The sequence below is a fragment of the Styela clava genome, chromosome 14 (genome assembly GCF_964204865.1).
Source record: "Styela clava chromosome 14, kaStyClav1.hap1.2, whole genome shotgun sequence".
Taxonomy (NCBI): Eukaryota; Metazoa; Chordata; class Ascidiacea; order Stolidobranchia; family Styelidae; genus Styela; species Styela clava.
Genome location: NC_135263.1, coordinates 18,235,354 through 18,255,410, shown reverse-complemented (window position 1 = coordinate 18,255,410; position 20,057 = coordinate 18,235,354). Strand labels below are relative to the sequence as shown.

Below are 20,057 nucleotides of genomic sequence, written 5' to 3'. Positions count from 1 at the left end.
GGTTCCGATCTCATGCAGGGTTAGTTATGTGCAAACGGTTTCCGGACTCCTCGCCGCCATAGGGTGTTCATATAACCGCTGGTCGGTTACTGCCTCCTCCACCATCAAGTCCTTGCTTCCGAAAACTAATAACTGGCTAACTAATCCCATCCCGACATGGACTGGTAACTTAATGAGAGGCCATGCTTCGCCATATGATTAGGCTGTACTTTCCTCTCCCCCGGGATGAATATGTATATTCTATCTAATTAGATCCATATTAATTTTTCTGAATTTTGTTTTCATATTTAAAGATCTTAATAAGCTGCTGTATGTAAAAATTCAATATGTTTGATGATGAATTCTTTCCTCCTCCAGAGGCTCCAGTTTTTGAGCCAAACGAAGAAGAATTTGCTCATCCACTTGGATACATTGCTAAGATCAGACCTATAGCAGAAAAAGCAGGCATTTGTAAAATACGGCCTCCACCTTATTGGCAACCCCCATTTGCTATTGACGTAGAAAATTTCAAATTTACACCGAGAATACAGAGACTTAATGAATTAGGTATTCAAACTCGGATTCGACTTCAATTCATTCAGAAAGTAGCTAAGTTTTGGGAATTACAGGGTACTACATTCAGACTGCCACACATTGCCGGCTCTCCTTTAGATTTGTATGGTCTCCATGAGACCGTAAGGAAATTGGGGGGATTTGAAGAAGTCTGCAAGAACCGCCAATGGAATGCCGCATGTGTAAAGTTAGGAGTTGCAAAAAATTTTTCTGCAACAATAAAACAACATTATGAAAGATTGCTGTATCCATATGACATAATGGTTTCTGGCGTTCTTCTTGAGAGCCTTGATGGCTCTGGGAAACCACTTCCAAGTTTTTCAGGAAGATATGGAGGGAATAGCAAGGTAAAACCACAGAGAGAGCAAGAAGATGAAAGTGAAGCTGCCCGCCAGAAAAATAAAAGAAGAACTATAGATGATCCATCTCTTGTTGTAGACGTATCAAATAACAAAGAACTTGCCAAATTGCAGCTTTTTGGTGCAGGCCCAAAAATGGTAGGCCTGGGATTAATTGCTAAGAGAAGAAATCGAATAAAATCAGAAGAGGCAAATAAAAAAGAAATTAAAAGTGAACCTGCACCCGCTACTATCAAAATAGAACCGAAGAATGAGGATTGCAAAAATATATTTGATTTGATGGATTACAACGGGGAAATAGAAACTAAGATAAAGCCAGAAACTGCAATTCCTACCGCAACAGTTGACACAACCTCAATAAACACACGAAAGAAGGGTTCAGAACAGCTCCCATACTCCATTCTTGATACAATGGGTAATTGTAAAGTTTGTCTGAAGGATCACAATGACACTCAACTTTTACTCTGTGATGGATGTGATGACAGTTACCATACCTACTGTCTGATTCCACCATTGAACCAAGTTCCCAAAGGGGATTGGCGATGTCCAAAATGCTTGTCTAAAGAATGCAACAAAGTCATAGACGCTTATGGTTTTGAACAAGCAAGAAAGCAATACACACTACAAAGTTTTGGAGAAATGGCTGATGCTTTTAAGTCAGAATATTTTACAAAACCTGTTCACATGATCCCCACTGAGTTGGTTGAAAGAGAATTCTGGAGATTAATTGGATCAATAGAAGAGGATGTTGCAGTGGAGTATGGCGCCGATATTCATGTTCTTAATCACGGAAGTGGATTTCCTAGAATGTGCGACAAAGAGAAACATCCACTTTCTGCTGAAGAAGAGGATTATGCAAAAAGTGGATGGAATTTAAACAATCTACCAGTTGCGAAACAATCATTACTAAGTTATATGACTGGTGACATGTCAGGAATGAAAATACCATGGGTTTATGTCGGTATGTGCTTCTCTGCTTTTTGTTGGCACATTGAAGATCATTGGACATATTCTATCAATTATCTTCACTGGGGAGAACCAAAGACTTGGTATGGTGTTCCAAGAGAAGATGCAATCAAACTGGAAGAAGTAATGCAAAATACCGCACCTGACCTATTCAAGAACCACCCTGATGTTATGCATCATCTTGTAACCACTATCAATCCTTCAACTCTGATGAACAATGGTGTGCGAGTTGTCCGAACTAACCAATGTGCGGGTGAATTCATTGTTACCTTCCCCAGGGCATATCATGCAGGTTTTAATCAGGGATATAACTTTGCAGAAGCCGTGAACTTTTGTCCAGCTGATTGGATACCTATTGGCAGACAATCTGTTGCTCACTATCGCGCAGTAAAAAGAGCATGTGTGTTTTCACACGAAGAAATTTTATGTAAAGTCGCCAATAATCCTGACGTTTTAGATGTTCAACTTGCAGCTGCTGTTTACAGAGATATGCTTGCTATGCTGCAAGAGGAAAGAGAAGCAAGAAAGAAACTTCATGAGCTTGGTGTATGTCAAGCTGAAAGGGAAGCTTTTGAGGTTGTACCCGATGATGAACGTCAGTGTTTCATCTGCAAAACAGCATGCTTTTTGTCCGCAATTACATGCCCATGTAGACCAGATCACCTTGTCTGTACGTTCCATGTCAACAGGCTCTGCAGCACTTGTGATCCAAGTAAATTTATACTTCGATATAGATACACATTGGATGAATTACCTCCATTGCTTCATAAGATGAAATTGCGAGCGGAGTCTTTTGATACATGGACTACAAAATTAGGCGATGCGTTTTCAAGATTTGAAAACAAGTATACATTACACGAATTGAAAGAATTGCTTGAAGAAGCTGTGCAAGGGAAATTTCCAGAAAATGATTTGCTGCATCAATTGCAGTCAGCTGTACGGGAAGCCGAAAAGTGTTCACGAGTTGCCCAACAGCTTGTTGTGGTTAGAAAGCACAGGACTAGGCAAAAAGAAATTCATTCCACAGCTGGTATTATAACTCATCCAAATACTTGTTTATTGACGCTGGAAGAAATAAGGGCTTTTTATCTACAACTATTAGGTTTACCATGCACAATTCCAAACTTGGATCAGGTTTCTGATTATATAAAGCGAATTGAAAAATTTGTTACTCAAACTGAAATTATTCTGCAAGAGGAAGAACCTTGCAGTCATAACATTGCTGTTTTGATAGAGGATTCACTAGATTTTGATCTGGAACTTCCACAGGTGACGTTACTACACCACGCACTACAACAAGCAAAGTGGTTAGAAGAAGTCAGATCTTGTCTCCTTTTGGACGATGAAATAAATGATTGTGATCCTCCACCATCATTGATAACATTGGAGCAATTAAGGAAGTTGATAGATTCTGGAGTGTCTGTGTCACCTAGGCCTGCTGTTGAACGTGCAATGGCTGAGTTGCAGGAACTTCTCAATCTTTCAGAAGCATGGGAGGATAAGGCTAAAAGCTTTCTCGAAATGAAGGAAAAAGGCAGTCTAAAAACAGCAGAAGTTATCACATCCGAGTCCCAAAATGTTCCAGTGCAACTTATACATTGTGCTGAGCTACAGGAAGTGGTTGAAAAAGCAAACATTTGGGAGAAAAAGTTGCATACCATTCATAATCAGGATTACTATCCATATCTTGAGGTTTTGGAAGCTCTCCTTCTACAAGCAAATTCTATGGAAGTCAAACTGTCTCAGTTACCAATTTTAAACACACAAGTTGAAGCAGCACAAGAATGGAAAGAGAGAACTTGTCGAGCTTTCCTAAAGAAAAACACAATATTCTCTTTGTTTGAAGTATTGAGTCCTCGTTCTGCAGAAAATAGGGGTCAGACTAACTTGAAAGCAATGCGAAGAAAAATCAAAGATGCACAGACAGAGCAGCAACAAATGATTGAAAAATGGGCCAAAACGGATAATTTTGATATAAAAAATCCTATTGACCCAGCTGAGGTAGTAGCAAAGTTCAAGGACATGGAAGAAAAAGAACTAGAAGTCATGAAAGATATGAGATCGCGGAACAATAGAAAGAGCACAATAACACCTACAAATATTGAAGTCAAATCTGAAAACGACTCGTACTGTGTTTGCAAACGTCCATCATCCGGGTTCATGCTTCAATGTGAACTCTGTCATGACTGGTTTCATACTTCTTGTGTGCCACCGATTAAATTCAATAAAGAAAAAAGCAAAGTACAACAGGTCTATGAGCTAAAATTTTTATGTCCTTTATGTCATCGCTCAAGGAGACCACGGTTAGAGGTTATTTTATCTCTTTTGCTTCAACTCCAGAAATTGCCTGTTCGGATTCGTGAAGGTGAGGCTTTACAGTGTTTGACAGAACGTGCAATGAGTTGGCAGGATCGTGCAAGGGATATTTTAAAAGCCCCTGAGTATGCAGCAATAATAAAAAAACTAAACAAGAAGATGAAAGAAAATGAAAAATTATGGCAGGAACAAGAAAAAAAGATTTCAACCGATGTCCCTAAAATTTCCCTCACAAACGGACACAACTCGGAAATAGCTTTATCTGCCACTGCTAGAAGAATGTCTTCAATTGAATCAATTAATGATACAATTGATAGTGTTCTTCGAAAATCATGTCCACAGGAAGAGACAAGGACTGTAGATTCCTCAGGTGTTGATGCTCTTCTATCTGCTGCATCAAAGACAGATACTGAACAAGAAGATGTAATGGAGGCAGCAGAAGTTTTGGCAATGATAGCATGTGCTTCAAATCATCACCAATCTCAAGTCAATGCTGAAGTAGAGAGCACTAATCCAGCTTCAAAAATAGAAAACAATCCGTCGCATCAACCGGATACTGAAGTGAAAGCGGTTATTACCAGCACTACTGATGAGCCATCCATAAAAGACATGGATAAGGTTGATGATAATCACAAAAAAGATAATGCTATTGAACAACCAATTGCAGTTTCTGATTACGAACAAACTTCAAAAGAAGAAAAGTCTGAACAAACACCACCTCATCCAGTTCATTCTGAAGATATTACTTCCACCAAAGAGGATGTTGCTTCAGCTGAAGTAGTTGATGAACCTTCTTTAGAAGTAAAAGAACTCAGAAAGGAAACTGAGGAAATTTTAAAAGGTCCTCTTATTGATCTCCCAGATGAGATGAAAACGATACTGGAAGAGTTGATGATGGAAGGAGATTTGCTGGAAGTTTCTTTGGATGAAACTCAGCAGATATGGAAAATATTGCAGGCAAGTCAACCTATTAATGATGAAAAATTTTTAGAATTGTGTGAATCAGAAGCTAGCCAAACAATACTCAAATCTAACGGTCTTGACAAAGAAGCCGACAGAAAACGGAAAAAGAAAGAGGAAGTAGCCATAACTAACTTTGCTGAGAAAAGGAAAAAGAAACAGCGTAATTCCACCGATGGGACTCCATTCTCCGGAAAAGACAATAAAAAACATGAAAAGAAGAAGAAGAGAAAAAGTGAAGGAAAGCAAAGCGTTCTTGATACTTTTGTTGCTTTTGATGACGATGAATATGCATTTTGTGCCGTTAAAGAAGCTACTGGTGGCTCAGTGTTTTGCCAACAACCAACCGGGGAAGAAGTCGATTGGTTACAATGTGATGGAGGATGTGAGGGATGGTTCCACTGTGTCTGTGTTTCAGTATCTCCTGAAGAAGCAAGAGAGTTGGATTATGTCTGTGAAAAATGTGCTGCAGCGAAACTTGCAAATTTCGAGTTGAACCTTTGTGAAGATATGCCCTCACAAATCGAAAGGCAGAACTCTGACTGCAGTAGTGGGATGGAGGTTGATGTTACAAATAGTACACCATCCATGTCACCTGCACCTGTGGTTTCTGCACCTGTTTGAAATCGGCATTTCAATGCAGGTTACTTTTACACATCGGTTTATGATTGTAAACCATGAGCAGAAGAAAAATGGTGAATGCAATCAATCGATAAAAGTTTCAGAATGTCAAATATATCAGCCAGGACTTCGCCATCTGATCATGCTTGGCAGAGCATTGGTTTCGAGGCTCTTTTTTGCCACTTTATTGACCAGGGATGATCAGATGATGAATTTCTCACTGTGACATTCATGACACTGTTATTATTAAACATTTGTTTGTGGTCATTGACCAATTTTTGATGATGATTGCCTAGGGTTTTTTCAACCGAAACCAAATGGATATAATGTGACATGTATTTTATTTGTGTTATTCCTTCAATTCTGTTGGCATATTTGAAATAAGGATAACTTATTTCAACAATTTACACCTTACCAATCTTTAAAAAAATATGATTACTTATCCATTGATTTCAATTTGCAAAAAATTCAAGGCGAAATATTTACAAGAATTTATTATTCAAGTTGTTTTGAACCATAATATGAAAATGATTCCATCATCCTATCATAAATTTAAATGCAACATTTAGTTTTTCTTGTTTGTTATGATGGACTCTCAAATTTCAAGAAGTATCAACAGGTCATACTTGGTCTAAATCTTTGGAATACATGTAAATTTACACATTTTCCCTGGAATACAATGTGTTAGAAATTTTTTTGTCATTTATTTTTAAAACACAATTTCATTACATGGTTGAAATGTTAATTTCTTTTTTTGTTAAATGTACTGTGTATCATTTTTGATGTACATAAAAGTATGTACAGTGTATTTCCATTTCATTAATTTTTTACCCCGATATACCATGTTTTTTTTTATTTATATACATATATATGTAAACATATTTTTCAAATTAGGGTATAGCGCATCTCTTAATACATATAATTGCTATCCCTCTATCCATTTCGTGAATGAAAAATGTGAAAAACAAAACTACTTTCTCTGCAAAATATACTGTACAGAAAATTTTCTGACAAGTGAAAGATTCTAGGTATAATATCCATTCTTGTGTTTAGCAATACCAATATACAGAGTGTTCATGAAACCTTTAAATTGCGAAGGAAATTTATCGACACCGCCAGGCATTACCGGAGCATTAAATGCAGTTAAAAATACATAAATGAGCAATGATTAAATTTAAAACAACCCTGGTTAACATATATTGAGAATTGGCTTTATAAAAAATTTGAAATTGTAGCTAAATTGATGAACACTCTGTATTTTGAATTGTTGTTGGTTCTGTTTGTTCCTGATGAAGAAAAACCGACCAGTCCCAGTCATTTTACTGCAGTTAATTTCCGGAAGTGATGACATCTTATCAAACCTATTTGTTTGCTAACTGAAGTTTCGCAATCAATTTGAATCGTTAAGTACCATATACACCATCAGTTGGGTATATTTTATTGCAATTAATTACTACTGCCATTTTGTTTAAAAATGACCCTCCCCCCCTCCATATTTCTTTGGTGAAAAATAAATGAAAACATTCAGTTGTCAATGTAAGAATAACAAAAGCTCATGTTCCTTGTTTTTATTACTAAAGTTTCTTTTGTTTTCTCTAAACAATATTTTAATATCGTCATCTGACCATTATAATATTTTTATGTACATATTGTAACAATATTTTCATTTTTTGTTTTCAATATCAGGGAGTGTACTGCATTCATAATTGGCTAATGGACTATTATACCCCATTCGTCATTCAAGCAGTTACTTTCTGGTTGTTTTTATTCGTTGATAAAATGAGATAATTGGTTCTGATTGATTCACTTTTTATTGTAGGGGAAGCTTTTTGAATCTGAAAAACCGGTTTGTAGGTCCTACATAGATTTTATATTTGGTCAGTCGTAATTGGGAGAGTTTGTGGGCGTGTATACAAATATGAGGCAGCCGAAAAGGTTATTCGATCTGTACACAGAGAAAACAATAAGTTTAAACATACCTAGTTTGCACCTGATCGACAGCAATTGTTTTTCTAGTTGCCGTGAAACCTACAATTTTTTTAACATGCGGTCTGTCATAGGTTCTTTTTGAGAGATCACAGTAATTTTATGGTATTGGCGTCAGAATGGCAACACTACTGCAATCCTTAGGTCTTCATGAAAAAATGGCCGCTCAGGTCTTCATGAAAAAATGGGCGCTCCAGAAGTATGGGTACCAATGTGCCATTCTGAGGTAACTAATTTTGTTCCAATGGTTCGCCTACTTTACATCAAGTTGCGTAATAGGAATGAAACCTATGGGCAGGGGTATATTCACTTGGCTAAAACAGACAGTTCCCGAACTCGTAATAGAACTAAAATAAAAAAAAACGGGAATAACATTATGGCCTAACTTGGTACACATACAAAGTGATAAATAATACTGTCTATGAGAATAACCAAATTTTGCTCTACATAAAGCATCGTGCTATGGGGGAACCTCGTCTACCAGAGGATTCCTCGACTCCCTGGTATCTTCTAGGGTGGTCCAAATAGACCGTTGGTCTGCTTCTGTAACGAATAAGTTTAATCATACCTGGGATGGATACAAAATCTATCTCATATTTCCATACCATTCCAGAAAGAAAACTGAAATGTTTGTTGATATGATGCGAAGGACAGGTTATAGCCTTCCTAACTGCTCAAGCAAATGCGTCTTCTATAGGGTAGTTAGATGGTATTCAAGAAATACAAATGCGTATAAAATTGGCCAGTTTCAGTTCTCCCAGATGAAATACAGAGGCAGCTAAGCCTTGGGCATTTATATTGCCACCCCATTCACACGTGAAATACACTACACTTTTATGATAAATAGTGAACACCATATATTAACAATACAACGAACTAAACTTCAAATAACACATAAATTGACTTCAGAGAAAAGAAAATACAACACTAAATAAAACATATTTCTTGTTACTTTGTCACCAGACATCATCTGCTGATGTACTTTATGTAGATTGACCCTATGTTAGGTTTGATTGATTGAAAGAATTTAGAAGTTTGCGCTATGCAAGTTAGCGATTTGAGTAATACACAATGAAAATCATTTGGATTGCAAAACTAGATTATATGCAAAAGCAACTAAAACAGATATCACAATGAGGAACATCGGTATTTGAAAATATTTGTTTCTAATGATAGATGAGTTGCTATCATCATCGACTTGATCAGACAACTTTCTTCGTCTGCGAGATTTTGAGGTTTTTTGCATTCTTCGATCGAATTTCTCTAATTCTATTTGCCGAATTCTGGCCTCTTCATCTTTTTTTTGTCTCAATTTCTCCTCCTTTTCCTACAAAAATTATTCAAAATTGTACTTAACGCGCAAGTATTATAAATAAAAAATGTCCCAAACACCACAGAAATGTAAGCAGACAAATAAGATATGGGAGATTGATTATATCATACTTTTCATAATTGGGTAGACTATACGCTGACCCGAAAACGAAGATTTAAAATATTGACCTAAAACGACGTCGTTTCTAGTGACGCATGCAAGTGACAAATTCAGCTGGAGTTTTCAAAAACATAGCGGGTACCTATGTAATTGAAAATGATAAAATTGAGATAGAAGATACTAGCAACACCGACCTAGATCAACAAACAACAATGAATAAATGGGGGTATATACTACCACAACTCAAATATAATGCTAGACACACAACCCCAGGTTTGATTAAAACAGAAGCTCTGCACCTCGACCTCAGTTGTTTCGATCCAGATTCCTCATTTATTTACAAATAAATGCTTAAACAAAATCTTTAGTTAAAAATACCGCATTTGACTTTGCTTTTATTTCTTCACACACTGAATCACATTCCACTTTTGCTCCATTTCGAACTTCTGGACAAACAAAATCCTGAAAAAGAAAACATCTGTCACCAAAATATCAAGAAGACCAGTCAATAGATTTTATAATCAAATGAAAAAGTCGATCATGTTCTGAGTGGTATTATAACATATACCTCAACAATTGAGCTTAATTCAGTATGAAAACTATATGGTTATTATACAGCAACTTTTTTTGTAAAGATCATTGCAATTATTTCATCAATGATAGTCACATTTTTTTACGAGTTGTTATTTCTTCCACATTTTTAAAAATATGAAACTCAGCAAAATTTTGCAACTATAACACCAAAACACAACATATTATTGTTATTAGGATAGTTATCCTTACTCTTGCTACAGCATCTTTGTATTATATGCATACGGATCCACCGGCACAAAAACATAGAAGAAGCATAAGTAGTTAGTCTCGCAGAAACCAAATCATAAGGAATTAAATTGTTAATATTGTCAAGCTCCATTGAAGTACAATAAGCGATATAAATGTTTACGATGCTGTCACATCATCATCTTTTATAGCCAGAATGAACAATCGCTTCCCAACCATACGACCATAACACAAAACATTTGTCAATGCAGCACTTTTGTTAGAAGTGGAAGAAAGTTGTGCACTGCGTTGCTGTGAATTATTTACAAATGAAAAAGAAAAGGAACAAAAAAGAAAGATTGTCAGTTTTAAGATGGCTTCAGGTTAAAAAATCTTTCTTCACAAAAATTTTGATTTATCGTAATGTGAATCTAAAAATAAACCTTTTTTCTTCGTTTGCACGGACATTTGATAATCATTTTCTTGGTACATGTTTCTGGACCAGGGCAAGGTCCTGGGTGGCAGAGCTTTGTGCAATAATGATCGCATGATAATGGTTTGGGACAGTTATTGCCACAAGACTCAATCTCAAGTTTCGTAAGGTCATCGGCAGCTGTCCATTCACTGCAAAGAAAAAAGATATATTAAAAATGCAATGAGAAAATTACAATAACATATTTTAGTTCAGCTAACTCGGGCAAATAGGTACTCCTTGAAAAATGAAAGTTGTTTCCTATACCATATGATAAAATAGTGATATAAAATAGACGAATTAAATTGTTCACCACTGATTTTAAAATAATCGTTTTTGCTTCGTTAGAATAACTTGTTTATTGTATTGAAAGCTTTGACAGGTGATTCCTATATTTCTGGATAGAATCCCCTTTCAGTTACGCTGAAGTTTTGTTCAACATTTTGAGTGCAATCATATTTCTTTGCTACAAAGTTGAAAACCAGGCCACTGAGTGGAAATCTTTAGTTGTGATCATGATTCAAACAAAAAACGGTGCTCCAGAAGTATGTATACCTATATGGGGTAAGTAATTTAGTTCGCCTACATTATATGAGGTTGTGAAAGGGACCGAAGCCTATGGGCAGGGGGTATATTCACTTGGCTAACACAGACTGTCCCAGACTCCTAGTAGAACTAAATTAGGAAAAATCATAATAGAATTATAGCTTAACCCTCACCTGGTACACATACTACAGGAGTACCCAAAAAACAATGTTTGCCAAACACTTTCCACACTCCATAAAAGTAAGTGAATGACAGAATTTTATCATGTTAACTTATTAACAAAAATAAACCTGCAAAGGTGATGTAATATAACAAGGCCACAGTGACATCTTTTTCTGATACGTTTTTTACAAGGTTCACAGGGGTTAGAATGACAAGGCTGTGAACACGAGTGAATGCAGCCTTCTGGCCGAGGTTTTGTACATGGCTCTTCACATGCAGCACAATTCTTACCAGCCTGCAAAAAATGTAAAAATGTTTTTATAAAAGTTCCAACTGGAAAATTGAAAAATGATAAAAAAAATTGGATATGTATAACGTCTGAATGACAATGTAAGTATGATTGTTGCTGATAGTTATTATAATTGATTTTGAGAATAACATCTTACCATTTTCTGATCTAAGGAACCCTCCACTGTGTGACATAAGAGAGAACATGTATGATTTCCACATTTTAAGAGACGACCACATTTCCGGCCACAGCAATACCTCCTTGCTTCGAAACATGGCAAATTAGACCTTTCATGATCTCCGAGACAAACTTTGGGAACAGGAGACTTACAAGGAGGACAAGGTATGCACTTAATAGTTGTTTCAGATTGATAAGGCAATTCCCACGGTCCGGCTGCTTTGACCTGCTTAAAAAAACAGACCATGAAATTATATTACTATCAACAATTCACTCTCTAAAATGACCTTTGAAATGCCGAAATTACCTCATTTTTCACTAAAACTTCATCGTGGCAATCAGCAGGGCAGGAATGTCCACATTTCATCACAATACTGCAAACCTAGAAATGCAAGTAGATTTTTTCACATGTTGATAGTGAAGATCAACTGGTAAGATATTTCAAATCATTCCAAGAACAATTCCAACAATTACCAGTATTTCGAAAAAAGATCAAAATAATCGAATGTATGGAGGAGTAGATGGAAAAAAGAGACAGAATGAAAATAATAAATATATATATGTGATCTAATCATTGTCAGGAAAATGTATAATGCAATTATAACTAAAGTCTCAAAATATTGCAATTGAATTATGTGCAATATAAATATATATACCGGTATATGCAAATATTTTTCAAACTAATGCAAAAATATACCTTTAATTCTGCATGTCCACTGCTTTATTTAGATCAAACATGCAAATGCAATTACCTGCGTACATCTTTTGCACGGACCAAAATGACAGTTATGTGGTCGTCTTGTGGGGTGATGGCAAGATGATGGAATCTTACACGGTTTCTTACACCTAAAAATAAGTAAGAGAATTGATTAGTGCAATGAAAAATAGAATTGTCAGACGATATATCTGCGTAAAATGGCCTATGATGATCTTATAAATTTAACAAGGTTCCCTCCCCACCCCGAAGGCTTTATATCACAGAATTTTCCACAATATACAATAATTATTTTTGTGATATTTTATAAAAGGCTTTAAAAAGTATGAAACATAACTATACAACACATAAAGAATAATACGTTACCGGGAAACACAATGAAAACACTAAAAATTTATCAGTGCCAGTATGACGAATTCACAATTATTCATTAATTATATTGGTAACCGTTATATTGTATGATAAAGAGGCATGTAAATATCAGTGCCAGTAGGACGAATTCACAATTATTCATTGTTTATATTGGTAACCTTATAGGCTATTGTATGATAAGGAGGCAGACGCTGCTTATGAAGCCCAGGTCTATTCTGGCACATTATTTATGTTAAGTTTGCATATTACTGCATATTATTTTATATGAGTAGTAGTAGTACCTTGGCGGTTTTGTTGTTTTTTCCTTGCCACATACAACAGTAATCCCTGTACTGCCACAATTGCACGTGACACGAGATGTTAAAATGCATGGATAGCAAGGACCTCGGTGACAATTTGACTGACACTTGTGTCGTTTGCATTGTAACATACGTCCACAAACTTGTTCACATCTTGGACAATCACCCTCACAACACTGAAAAATATTTCCGGGATATTGTTCTTATGTTTGAAGTTTATTCCAATTGAAAACATACAGCATGGCGTCACGAGTGATGTGCCCAGTTTGGTATAAATGGTATATATAAAATTATTGAAGTGATATACTTTAACATACCATTATGGATAACTGCTTCTATGCTGATTTCTAGTAGAAGTCCCATATAATTGAAATTCAGTTTAAATTTGAGGTTGAGAGAGAAAAAAGGTTATTAAATCATTTTATAATATAATAGAGAAGTTTAAACTTGGGGTGTATTAAGAGTATATCTGAGAGAAATGAAGGTCATCAATTGAACATTGTCCAATCATGAATGATATTCAATGAAAACAAATTCTAGAACATCTGGGTCTAATAGGATTGTTATTTTCATTAAACTACATTTGCAAACACGTTCTAGAAATTTGTACCTTTCTTTTGCATTGATGATTTCCACAATCTCTCATTTTTTGACATTTCATGTCACATGTGAATTCTTTATGACAAGGCATTTCTTTTTTTCTCTTCCCACATCTGCATTGCTTTTCAATGACAACCGAACACTAAAGAGATTTGAGAGACTGTTTACAAAGCGAACACAATGATTCAATTAGTTGAGAAAAATAATTACAGGTCCGCAACTGCCATAATGGCATCTTCGTGTACATTTGTGTCCTCCGTAGCATCCACGACTTTTGCCACATGTATCATTGCATGTAGGAACATCCTCTGAACATGGAAGATCGTTGGTATTGCTTTTACCACAGGGACATGTCCTCCAGCCTGACCTAGGGCAATTCCCACAATTTCCAGTATGGCAGACCTAGAAAAAAAATAATGATGTTTTACCGACAATATAGAAACAGGAATGCTACAAGAAGTAACAACAGAAATAACTACAAAGAATTAACATGATTGTAATTTGTAAAGTCAATCAATGGATTAATCAAAATGAAGAAAAATTTTAATAGAATAACTGTTTGAATCTAGATCGATTACCAGTTCGAATTCACTGAACATTGAAAAAAAAATACCGAAATACGATGTAATCATCTGGATGCAATTCATATACAGTTAATGAATTAAAAAGCCTGAAATAATAAACTCGCATACAAACCTTATCACATTTGTGAATTCCACATGAAAGTAGTTTATTGCATTCATCAGAGCATTTCCACCTAGGATCAGAGCAAGGTCTTTCCTCTTTGTGTTTCCCGCAAGTACAAGATTGAAGACTTGTGTGTGGACAAGTTGCGCAAATGCCTTCATGGCAATTATCCTTATCAAGAAAAATGCTCGGATTTAAGATTCAACTGTACACTTATTTATAACTATACCACACATTGGTTTGCAAATGGTGACCTGAACCTGAACTTCTTCAACTTAACGCATCAAACGGTAGCCTATTTACTAGTGCGCTATCTAACGGTATAATTTCTTATAGTTTCATTAATTTCAGGCACTTCAGTCGTCTCCTTAAAGATCAGATCTATCTTTAGAGTAAGGGTACATGAATCTGCATTGAATAAATTTTCTTCTGTATATAACAAACTATACAACTTTTTTTATTAAAACGAAGAAGAAATTTCTCATAATTACTATGAACAAGGCTCCAAACGAGCAGAGATTTCAGATTTACATCAAGGTCTACTTGCAGCATTTAGGAATATTTCTTCCAAAACACACCTTGCAATTATGTTTTCCACAGCTCAGCAGTTTGGTACATTGTTGCCCACAAGACCATGAAGCAGCTCCGCACCTTCTTACAGTTTGAGGTTTCTTCCCACAATAGCAACTTGTCTTGACCATTTTGGGGCAAGGAGGACACGGACCTTGGATAGATTACACGAATGTTTAAATAACACTATTATTTTTGCACTAAGCCATGTATTTACATAATAAATCAATTAAAAGTAAATACATTATAGAAATGAACTGAAATTTTAGTCTCAAATAATTTGAATTTTATTTTATTCTGAAAAACACCTTTTATAATTATTCTCAGTGGTCTATATACTTTTGATGCATGCTCATCACATATATGCACATAATGAATCACAATGAAATAAGTTGGAACTTGGATTTGTGATTATCAGTAGTATAAAAAAAATTATGATGTCGATCGCGTCTATTGAGTGGATTTAATAACATAACCCAAAAAAATTGCCTTGAAGCCGTTGTGTACATGCGCAAAATACAATATAAACATACAGTATATAAAATACTAATTTTGTGTCGATTCCATTAAGAATGCACACACAGAGCTTATTGGAAACGGTGGAATTTTTATATGTGTGTGTGCACTGTGCAGTGATTCACATATTCAGTACCCATTTGTTTTTTCTTTATGAACGTATTACCGATCAGTAGATCGTGAGCTATTTTGAAGATTTTAATCGACCGTGGTCGAAAGTAGGTCGGCCACCCACTATAGTATGAGCAAGGAGCATATTATCACAATTTTATTTTCAAAACAGATCATCACAAGCTTTTGAGTAGTTACCTGGATGGCAAAGCAATAGACATTTGTGACCACAAGTCGGCCTTAATAGCCTTTCACATGTTGCACCACATGAATGAGGTACCAACCATGGATCGAATTGTGGATCTTCAACTTTTCCACAATAACAAATATAACGAGTCGGACATTCATGTTGTTTGTACTCGAACCTACATTTGATATAAGAATATTATGTTAGATAAACGGAAATTCAAGATAGGAAAACTATAAAATAGCAGTCAGTTTTGTGCTTGACAAGTGACAACTGAATTAATAATGCATTTGAACAATCAATTGTTTTGAATCTTGCTCAGAGTCAGGCATAATCCAGCCAGGCAGTCCCTTTCGTAAGACTTCAAATAATACCAAATTTTATGGAGGTAACTAATTTTGCTCGTCTATTTTGTACCAAGTTGTTTGAGGGGACTGAAACCTATGGGCAGGGGGTATATTCACTTGTCTAACATAGACAGTCCCCGAACTTGAATAAGGAAAATCGGAATAAAATTATTGCCTGACCCTAACCAGGTACACACACTATGGGAGTACTGCAAGTTCCATATATCGGGCTCAAACCTCATTGAAACCCACAATGTGATGACTTGAAACGGCAATGCTGAACCCAAAAAATTCCTTGTTGACTCACAAACAGTAAAAACCTCACTAGAAGTAAATATGGAAATGTTTCATTAAAAAATATACCGATTGTAATTAGCATTACCTGCATTTGGGGCAATACCAAGGATGCTCCTTATTAGGAAAATGTTCATCAGATAAAACACTCTTCCTAGCTATACCTTCTCTTATCCACCTCTGTATACAACTCAGGTGAAATGTTGCAAAACAGCCATAGCAATTCCAAATCTAAATGAAAGAAAAAGTTTTTTGATCAGATCCCCATCCACCTATGCTTGACTAAGTCAATACAAATTTTAATTTTATCTGAAAATATTAGATCATCACAATCTTCAAGTTCCCTGCTACTTACTGCTTCTTGTCGTTTTACACTTGAAATACAAACAAGACATGTTATTGCTCCAGACTGACAACTTTCGTACAAGTATTGTCTGGTACTTATGGAATTATTATCATCTGCATCAGATCCATTCAATGTACCTAAAACAAAAGCAGATAAATCAATGGTTGTCAAGTTTTTACAGTTTGCCACAAGTCATGTAACAGATAAAAATTAAGTTTTTTTAAAGAATTATTCTTACATAAATATTAAAGTTAGCGATTTTGATGATTTGAGGAAAAGCCTTATTAAGATAAACAATTATGTTATATTCTTACTCTTATTAACATAAATTAAAAATGATAGACATACAACAGCTCATTCTTATATGTAAATTAATGATCAGTAAAAAGGGGTAAACCATTCACTAAATACCATAATACTGGCTACAGCTCTAAGTATAATATTAAAGTAATTTAATTTGATGCCTTTATAATTTTTCATCAATTGTGACAAAATCTGATCTTCGTCTAAATCATCTTCTTCCGATGAAGATTCATACATATCTTGATTTTTCATTGCCTGCTGAGATGCCTGGAAGCAAAATTAATTTTAGGAGTAACAAATGCAATTGAAAAAGTAAAAAGAACACTCAAAATGATTCATGAAGTATAAACATATTGAGAATTATTTCAGTAAACAAACATAAAAAAAATCCAAAAAGTTTCAAGATGATCTAGACAAGCGATACTTTAACATGTCTCCACATTGCAGTAGAAATATGACTATTTTTTTGAACACTGGATATAGAACTGAAATATCAACATAAGCATTAATTAACATAATTTTAACTTCATAAAAGTTTATCAAAGTCAATATGCAAAATACGTAAACAAGCCCTGGATTTATTTACATTCAAACTCTATTTCTCTAATCATTATCACTTATTCATTTATGTTGTATGGGCTACCTGTGCATGTAGGATTCTTGTGTTTTCGAAGATCGCCGATGCTTTAGCATTAGTGGACATTGAAGAAGAAGTATCTGTAAAAATAAGTTTCCAAGTTAAAATATTTTGTATGTTAATTTATACTGTTATACATTAACTCATTATCAATAGAAAAATTCCTGAATTCATCAACTACTATCATACTATGTGAGGCCAACATGTTTCAGAGTCTCTGCGCTTGTGTGACATGTTTGCATGTCAGCATGTAGAGCAATACAGCAATATGAAATTCTCTTAATATACATTACAATTTTATATCAATCTTTTGTCTATAACATCAGAACACAGTCAGAAAGTCAAGCGTCTGTGCGTATCAAAATGCTGGAATGTCTGAATGTGGTAACTTCTTTGATTTTTTTTATCCATTTAAAAATTCAACACCAATAGCTCATGTCATACCTATTCTTCTTCTGGTCTAGTACTTTGGCAGTTTGGGGTAGTCAAAATACAGAAATAGGGTCTCCTGAAGTATGCGCCGCAGGTACTTCTAGTTGGCCTGGCTCAACAATATTTACATGTGTAATTTCTAACCCCCACATGCAGACATGACTACGTCATCTAAAAATTACATCACTGCGAAGTCGCAATGACGTAATACGGCCCTCAAAAGTATACGGATGGTTGCACAGACAATCATCCGAAGTTGAGCAAGCTAGACTACCGTATTTCTCATCGAAACGATATCGATACAGCGATAAAAGAGAGATCGCTACACAGATGCCATTTCGGACGATCGTAACTATACTTTCTGACTTTAGAAAGCTCTATGACGCGATGGTGATGCAGTGATGTAATTTCCGGATGCCGTAGTCATGTGGGGGTTAAATATTAGATATGCAAAAATTGTCGAGACAGGCCAACTATAAGTACTGAAGTACCTGCGGCGCGTACTTCAGGAGACCCCAGAAATATGGGTATATAATATTTATATATACCGGTAGAGGTCTATCAGTACTCACGTCTTCCATCATAACCTCCCATTTGACCACTATTGGATCGACCTCTTCCCTTTCCACGACCCTTGCCAGGGCCAATCAACTGTCTGGCATCCATGGAAACTTTCAGGTAACAACGGAATCCGACACTTAAACTCTACTACCTGAATATACCTTTGAAAATATCAACACCAAAACTGAAGAACGACTGATCACCCCTACCGGTACGCAATAGGCTATTTCCCGTTCGACGCTGCCCGTCGTAGGCCCATTCACACCAACGCAATGCGTTTCGTAGGATTTCTACGCAGACGCAAACGCAGTGTGTTGAACTTGTTCACACCGCGGTGCGCCAACGCATTTCGAGTCAAAAGGTCATATTTTCCGGTAGTAATCACTCTAGTCAATGAGCATATATACATGCTCATTGCTCTAGTCCAGCAATTTGATAAACACTGTGTTCGATGTTGTGTTTGAGACTTTTTGGCAAGTGTATAACGTAGTTGTATATAAATACACTAGTTATTATTTTTCAAAACAATACAGATTCAGGGGAAATAGATTTAATGCAGCTTGTAATTAAGGTTCGTGCAAGGAAGAGTCTTCATGCCGTGAAAGCAGCAGCTTACAGATATGCGATAAGAAATAGCAGCTCAGAGACTGAAACCTTGTCGCGGTACCAACCTTTGGGTTCTCTTCCCGCAAAATAGGATGCACCCAGGTAAAAACCACAGGAAAAACAAAAAACTTTTTCTCAAAAATAAATACTTCCACTTCAAAAATTAGAATAAAAAGTAGCATCGCCACTCATTGCTACCGTGTTTCCCCGAAAATAAGACCTGCCCTGAGAATAAGACCTAGGCTGAATTTTAAGAATGATTTTAATAAAAACCCTCTCTTGAAAATAAGACCTAATGAACGACGCAATTTTTTTACCTGGTCAATAGCAAGAAATCTCTTCTACACGTTTTAAATGATTGATAACAATCTTTTGCCGTTATTGGACACGTAGTGGACATAACGATCGTTTCAATATTATGTTGTTGTTCTTGTTCTTGTTCTTTGACACGTTTTTAAAAAGTCGCTTTTCTCTTCGAATACTGGACCAATTGCTTTGAAATTTTCAGTGGTTAAAGATTAATTTTTTCGCTAGAAGGCTATTACTTTTATTTATTTCAAAATTTTGCGTGAATTCTATGAAATTTGATATTTCGTCTAAAATTTTGCTGTATTATTTTTTATCCATGGGAACACGGATTTTAGTCAGTGTCATGACTGGCTGTACGTTTTGATTCTGCAAAATTCTTGCTACTGGAACTTTTTTGAGGGTACCGGTAGCGTCAAAGGTACCGGTAAGGACTGATTCGCTCTGGTCTGACGTGTCCATATATTTGTGCGTAGCTCTCTTGTTTAGAATAAAAACGTGTTATGTATAAGTATGGATTCATATTTTGTAAATTTGAAAATCTCGTGCTATTCTACTTTGTAATTTTGTT

The 20,057-nt window shown here is 35.6% G+C and overlaps 2 protein-coding genes across 4 annotated transcripts; one reads left to right on the top strand and one right to left on the bottom strand.

Annotated features, from left to right (window-relative positions):
- Positions 1-276: 276 nt before the first annotated feature.
- LOC120341028 (lysine-specific demethylase 5A-like) lies at positions 277-7,572 on the top strand. Its single transcript, XM_039409449.2, has one exon. The coding sequence runs from the start codon at positions 327-329 to the stop codon at positions 5,775-5,777; it is 5,451 nt and encodes a 1,816-aa protein (XP_039265383.2). The 5' UTR covers positions 277-326; the 3' UTR covers positions 5,778-7,572.
- Positions 7,573-8,592: 1,020 nt separating this feature from the next.
- Positions 8,593-18,912, bottom strand: LOC120341034 (NF-X1-type zinc finger protein NFXL1-like). Of its 3 annotated transcripts, none has more exons than XM_078119951.1 (18): positions 18,586-18,912; positions 17,588-17,661; positions 17,106-17,211; positions 16,651-16,778; positions 16,384-16,526; positions 15,666-15,832; positions 14,849-14,994; positions 14,280-14,441; positions 13,794-13,985; positions 13,594-13,725; positions 12,966-13,159; positions 12,350-12,443; positions 11,905-11,979; positions 11,578-11,826; positions 11,260-11,426; positions 10,395-10,575; positions 9,571-9,654; positions 8,593-9,087 (listed from the first exon to the last, which is right to left on the bottom strand). In XM_078119951.1, the coding sequence occupies exons 1-18, from the start codon at positions 18,677-18,679 to the stop codon at positions 8,839-8,841; spliced, it is 2,637 nt and encodes an 878-aa protein (XP_077976077.1). In that variant the 5' UTR covers positions 18,680-18,912; the 3' UTR covers positions 8,593-8,838. The 3 variants fall into 3 exon arrangements, with proteins under 3 accessions (XP_077976077.1, XP_077976078.1, XP_077976079.1); XM_078119952.1 differs by having other exon boundaries at positions 11,578-11,823; positions 18,586-18,911; XM_078119953.1 differs by lacking the exon at positions 18,586-18,912 and adding an exon at positions 18,026-18,100.
- Positions 18,913-20,057: the final 1,145 nt, after the last annotated feature.

What these genes read in the sequence shown, in the direction of transcription:
- LOC120341028 (XM_039409449.2), top strand. Translation starts at nt 327, where the DNA reads ATGTTTGATGATGAATTCTTTCCTCCTCCAGAGGCTCCAGTTTTTGAG.
- LOC120341034 (XM_078119951.1), bottom strand. Translation starts at nt 18,679, where the DNA reads ATGGATGCCAGACAGTTGATTGGCCCTGGCAAGGGTCGTGGAAAGGGA. An exon ending in ATTGATGAAAAATTATAAAG is followed by an intron (nt 16,779 to 17,105) that starts GCATCAAATTAA and finishes CTTTTGTTTTAG; the next exon opens with GTACATTGAATGGATCTGAT. An exon ending in GTGTAAAACGACAAGAAGCA is followed by an intron (nt 16,527 to 16,650) that starts GTAAGTAGCAGG and finishes TCTTTCATTTAG; the next exon opens with ATTTGGAATTGCTATGGCTG.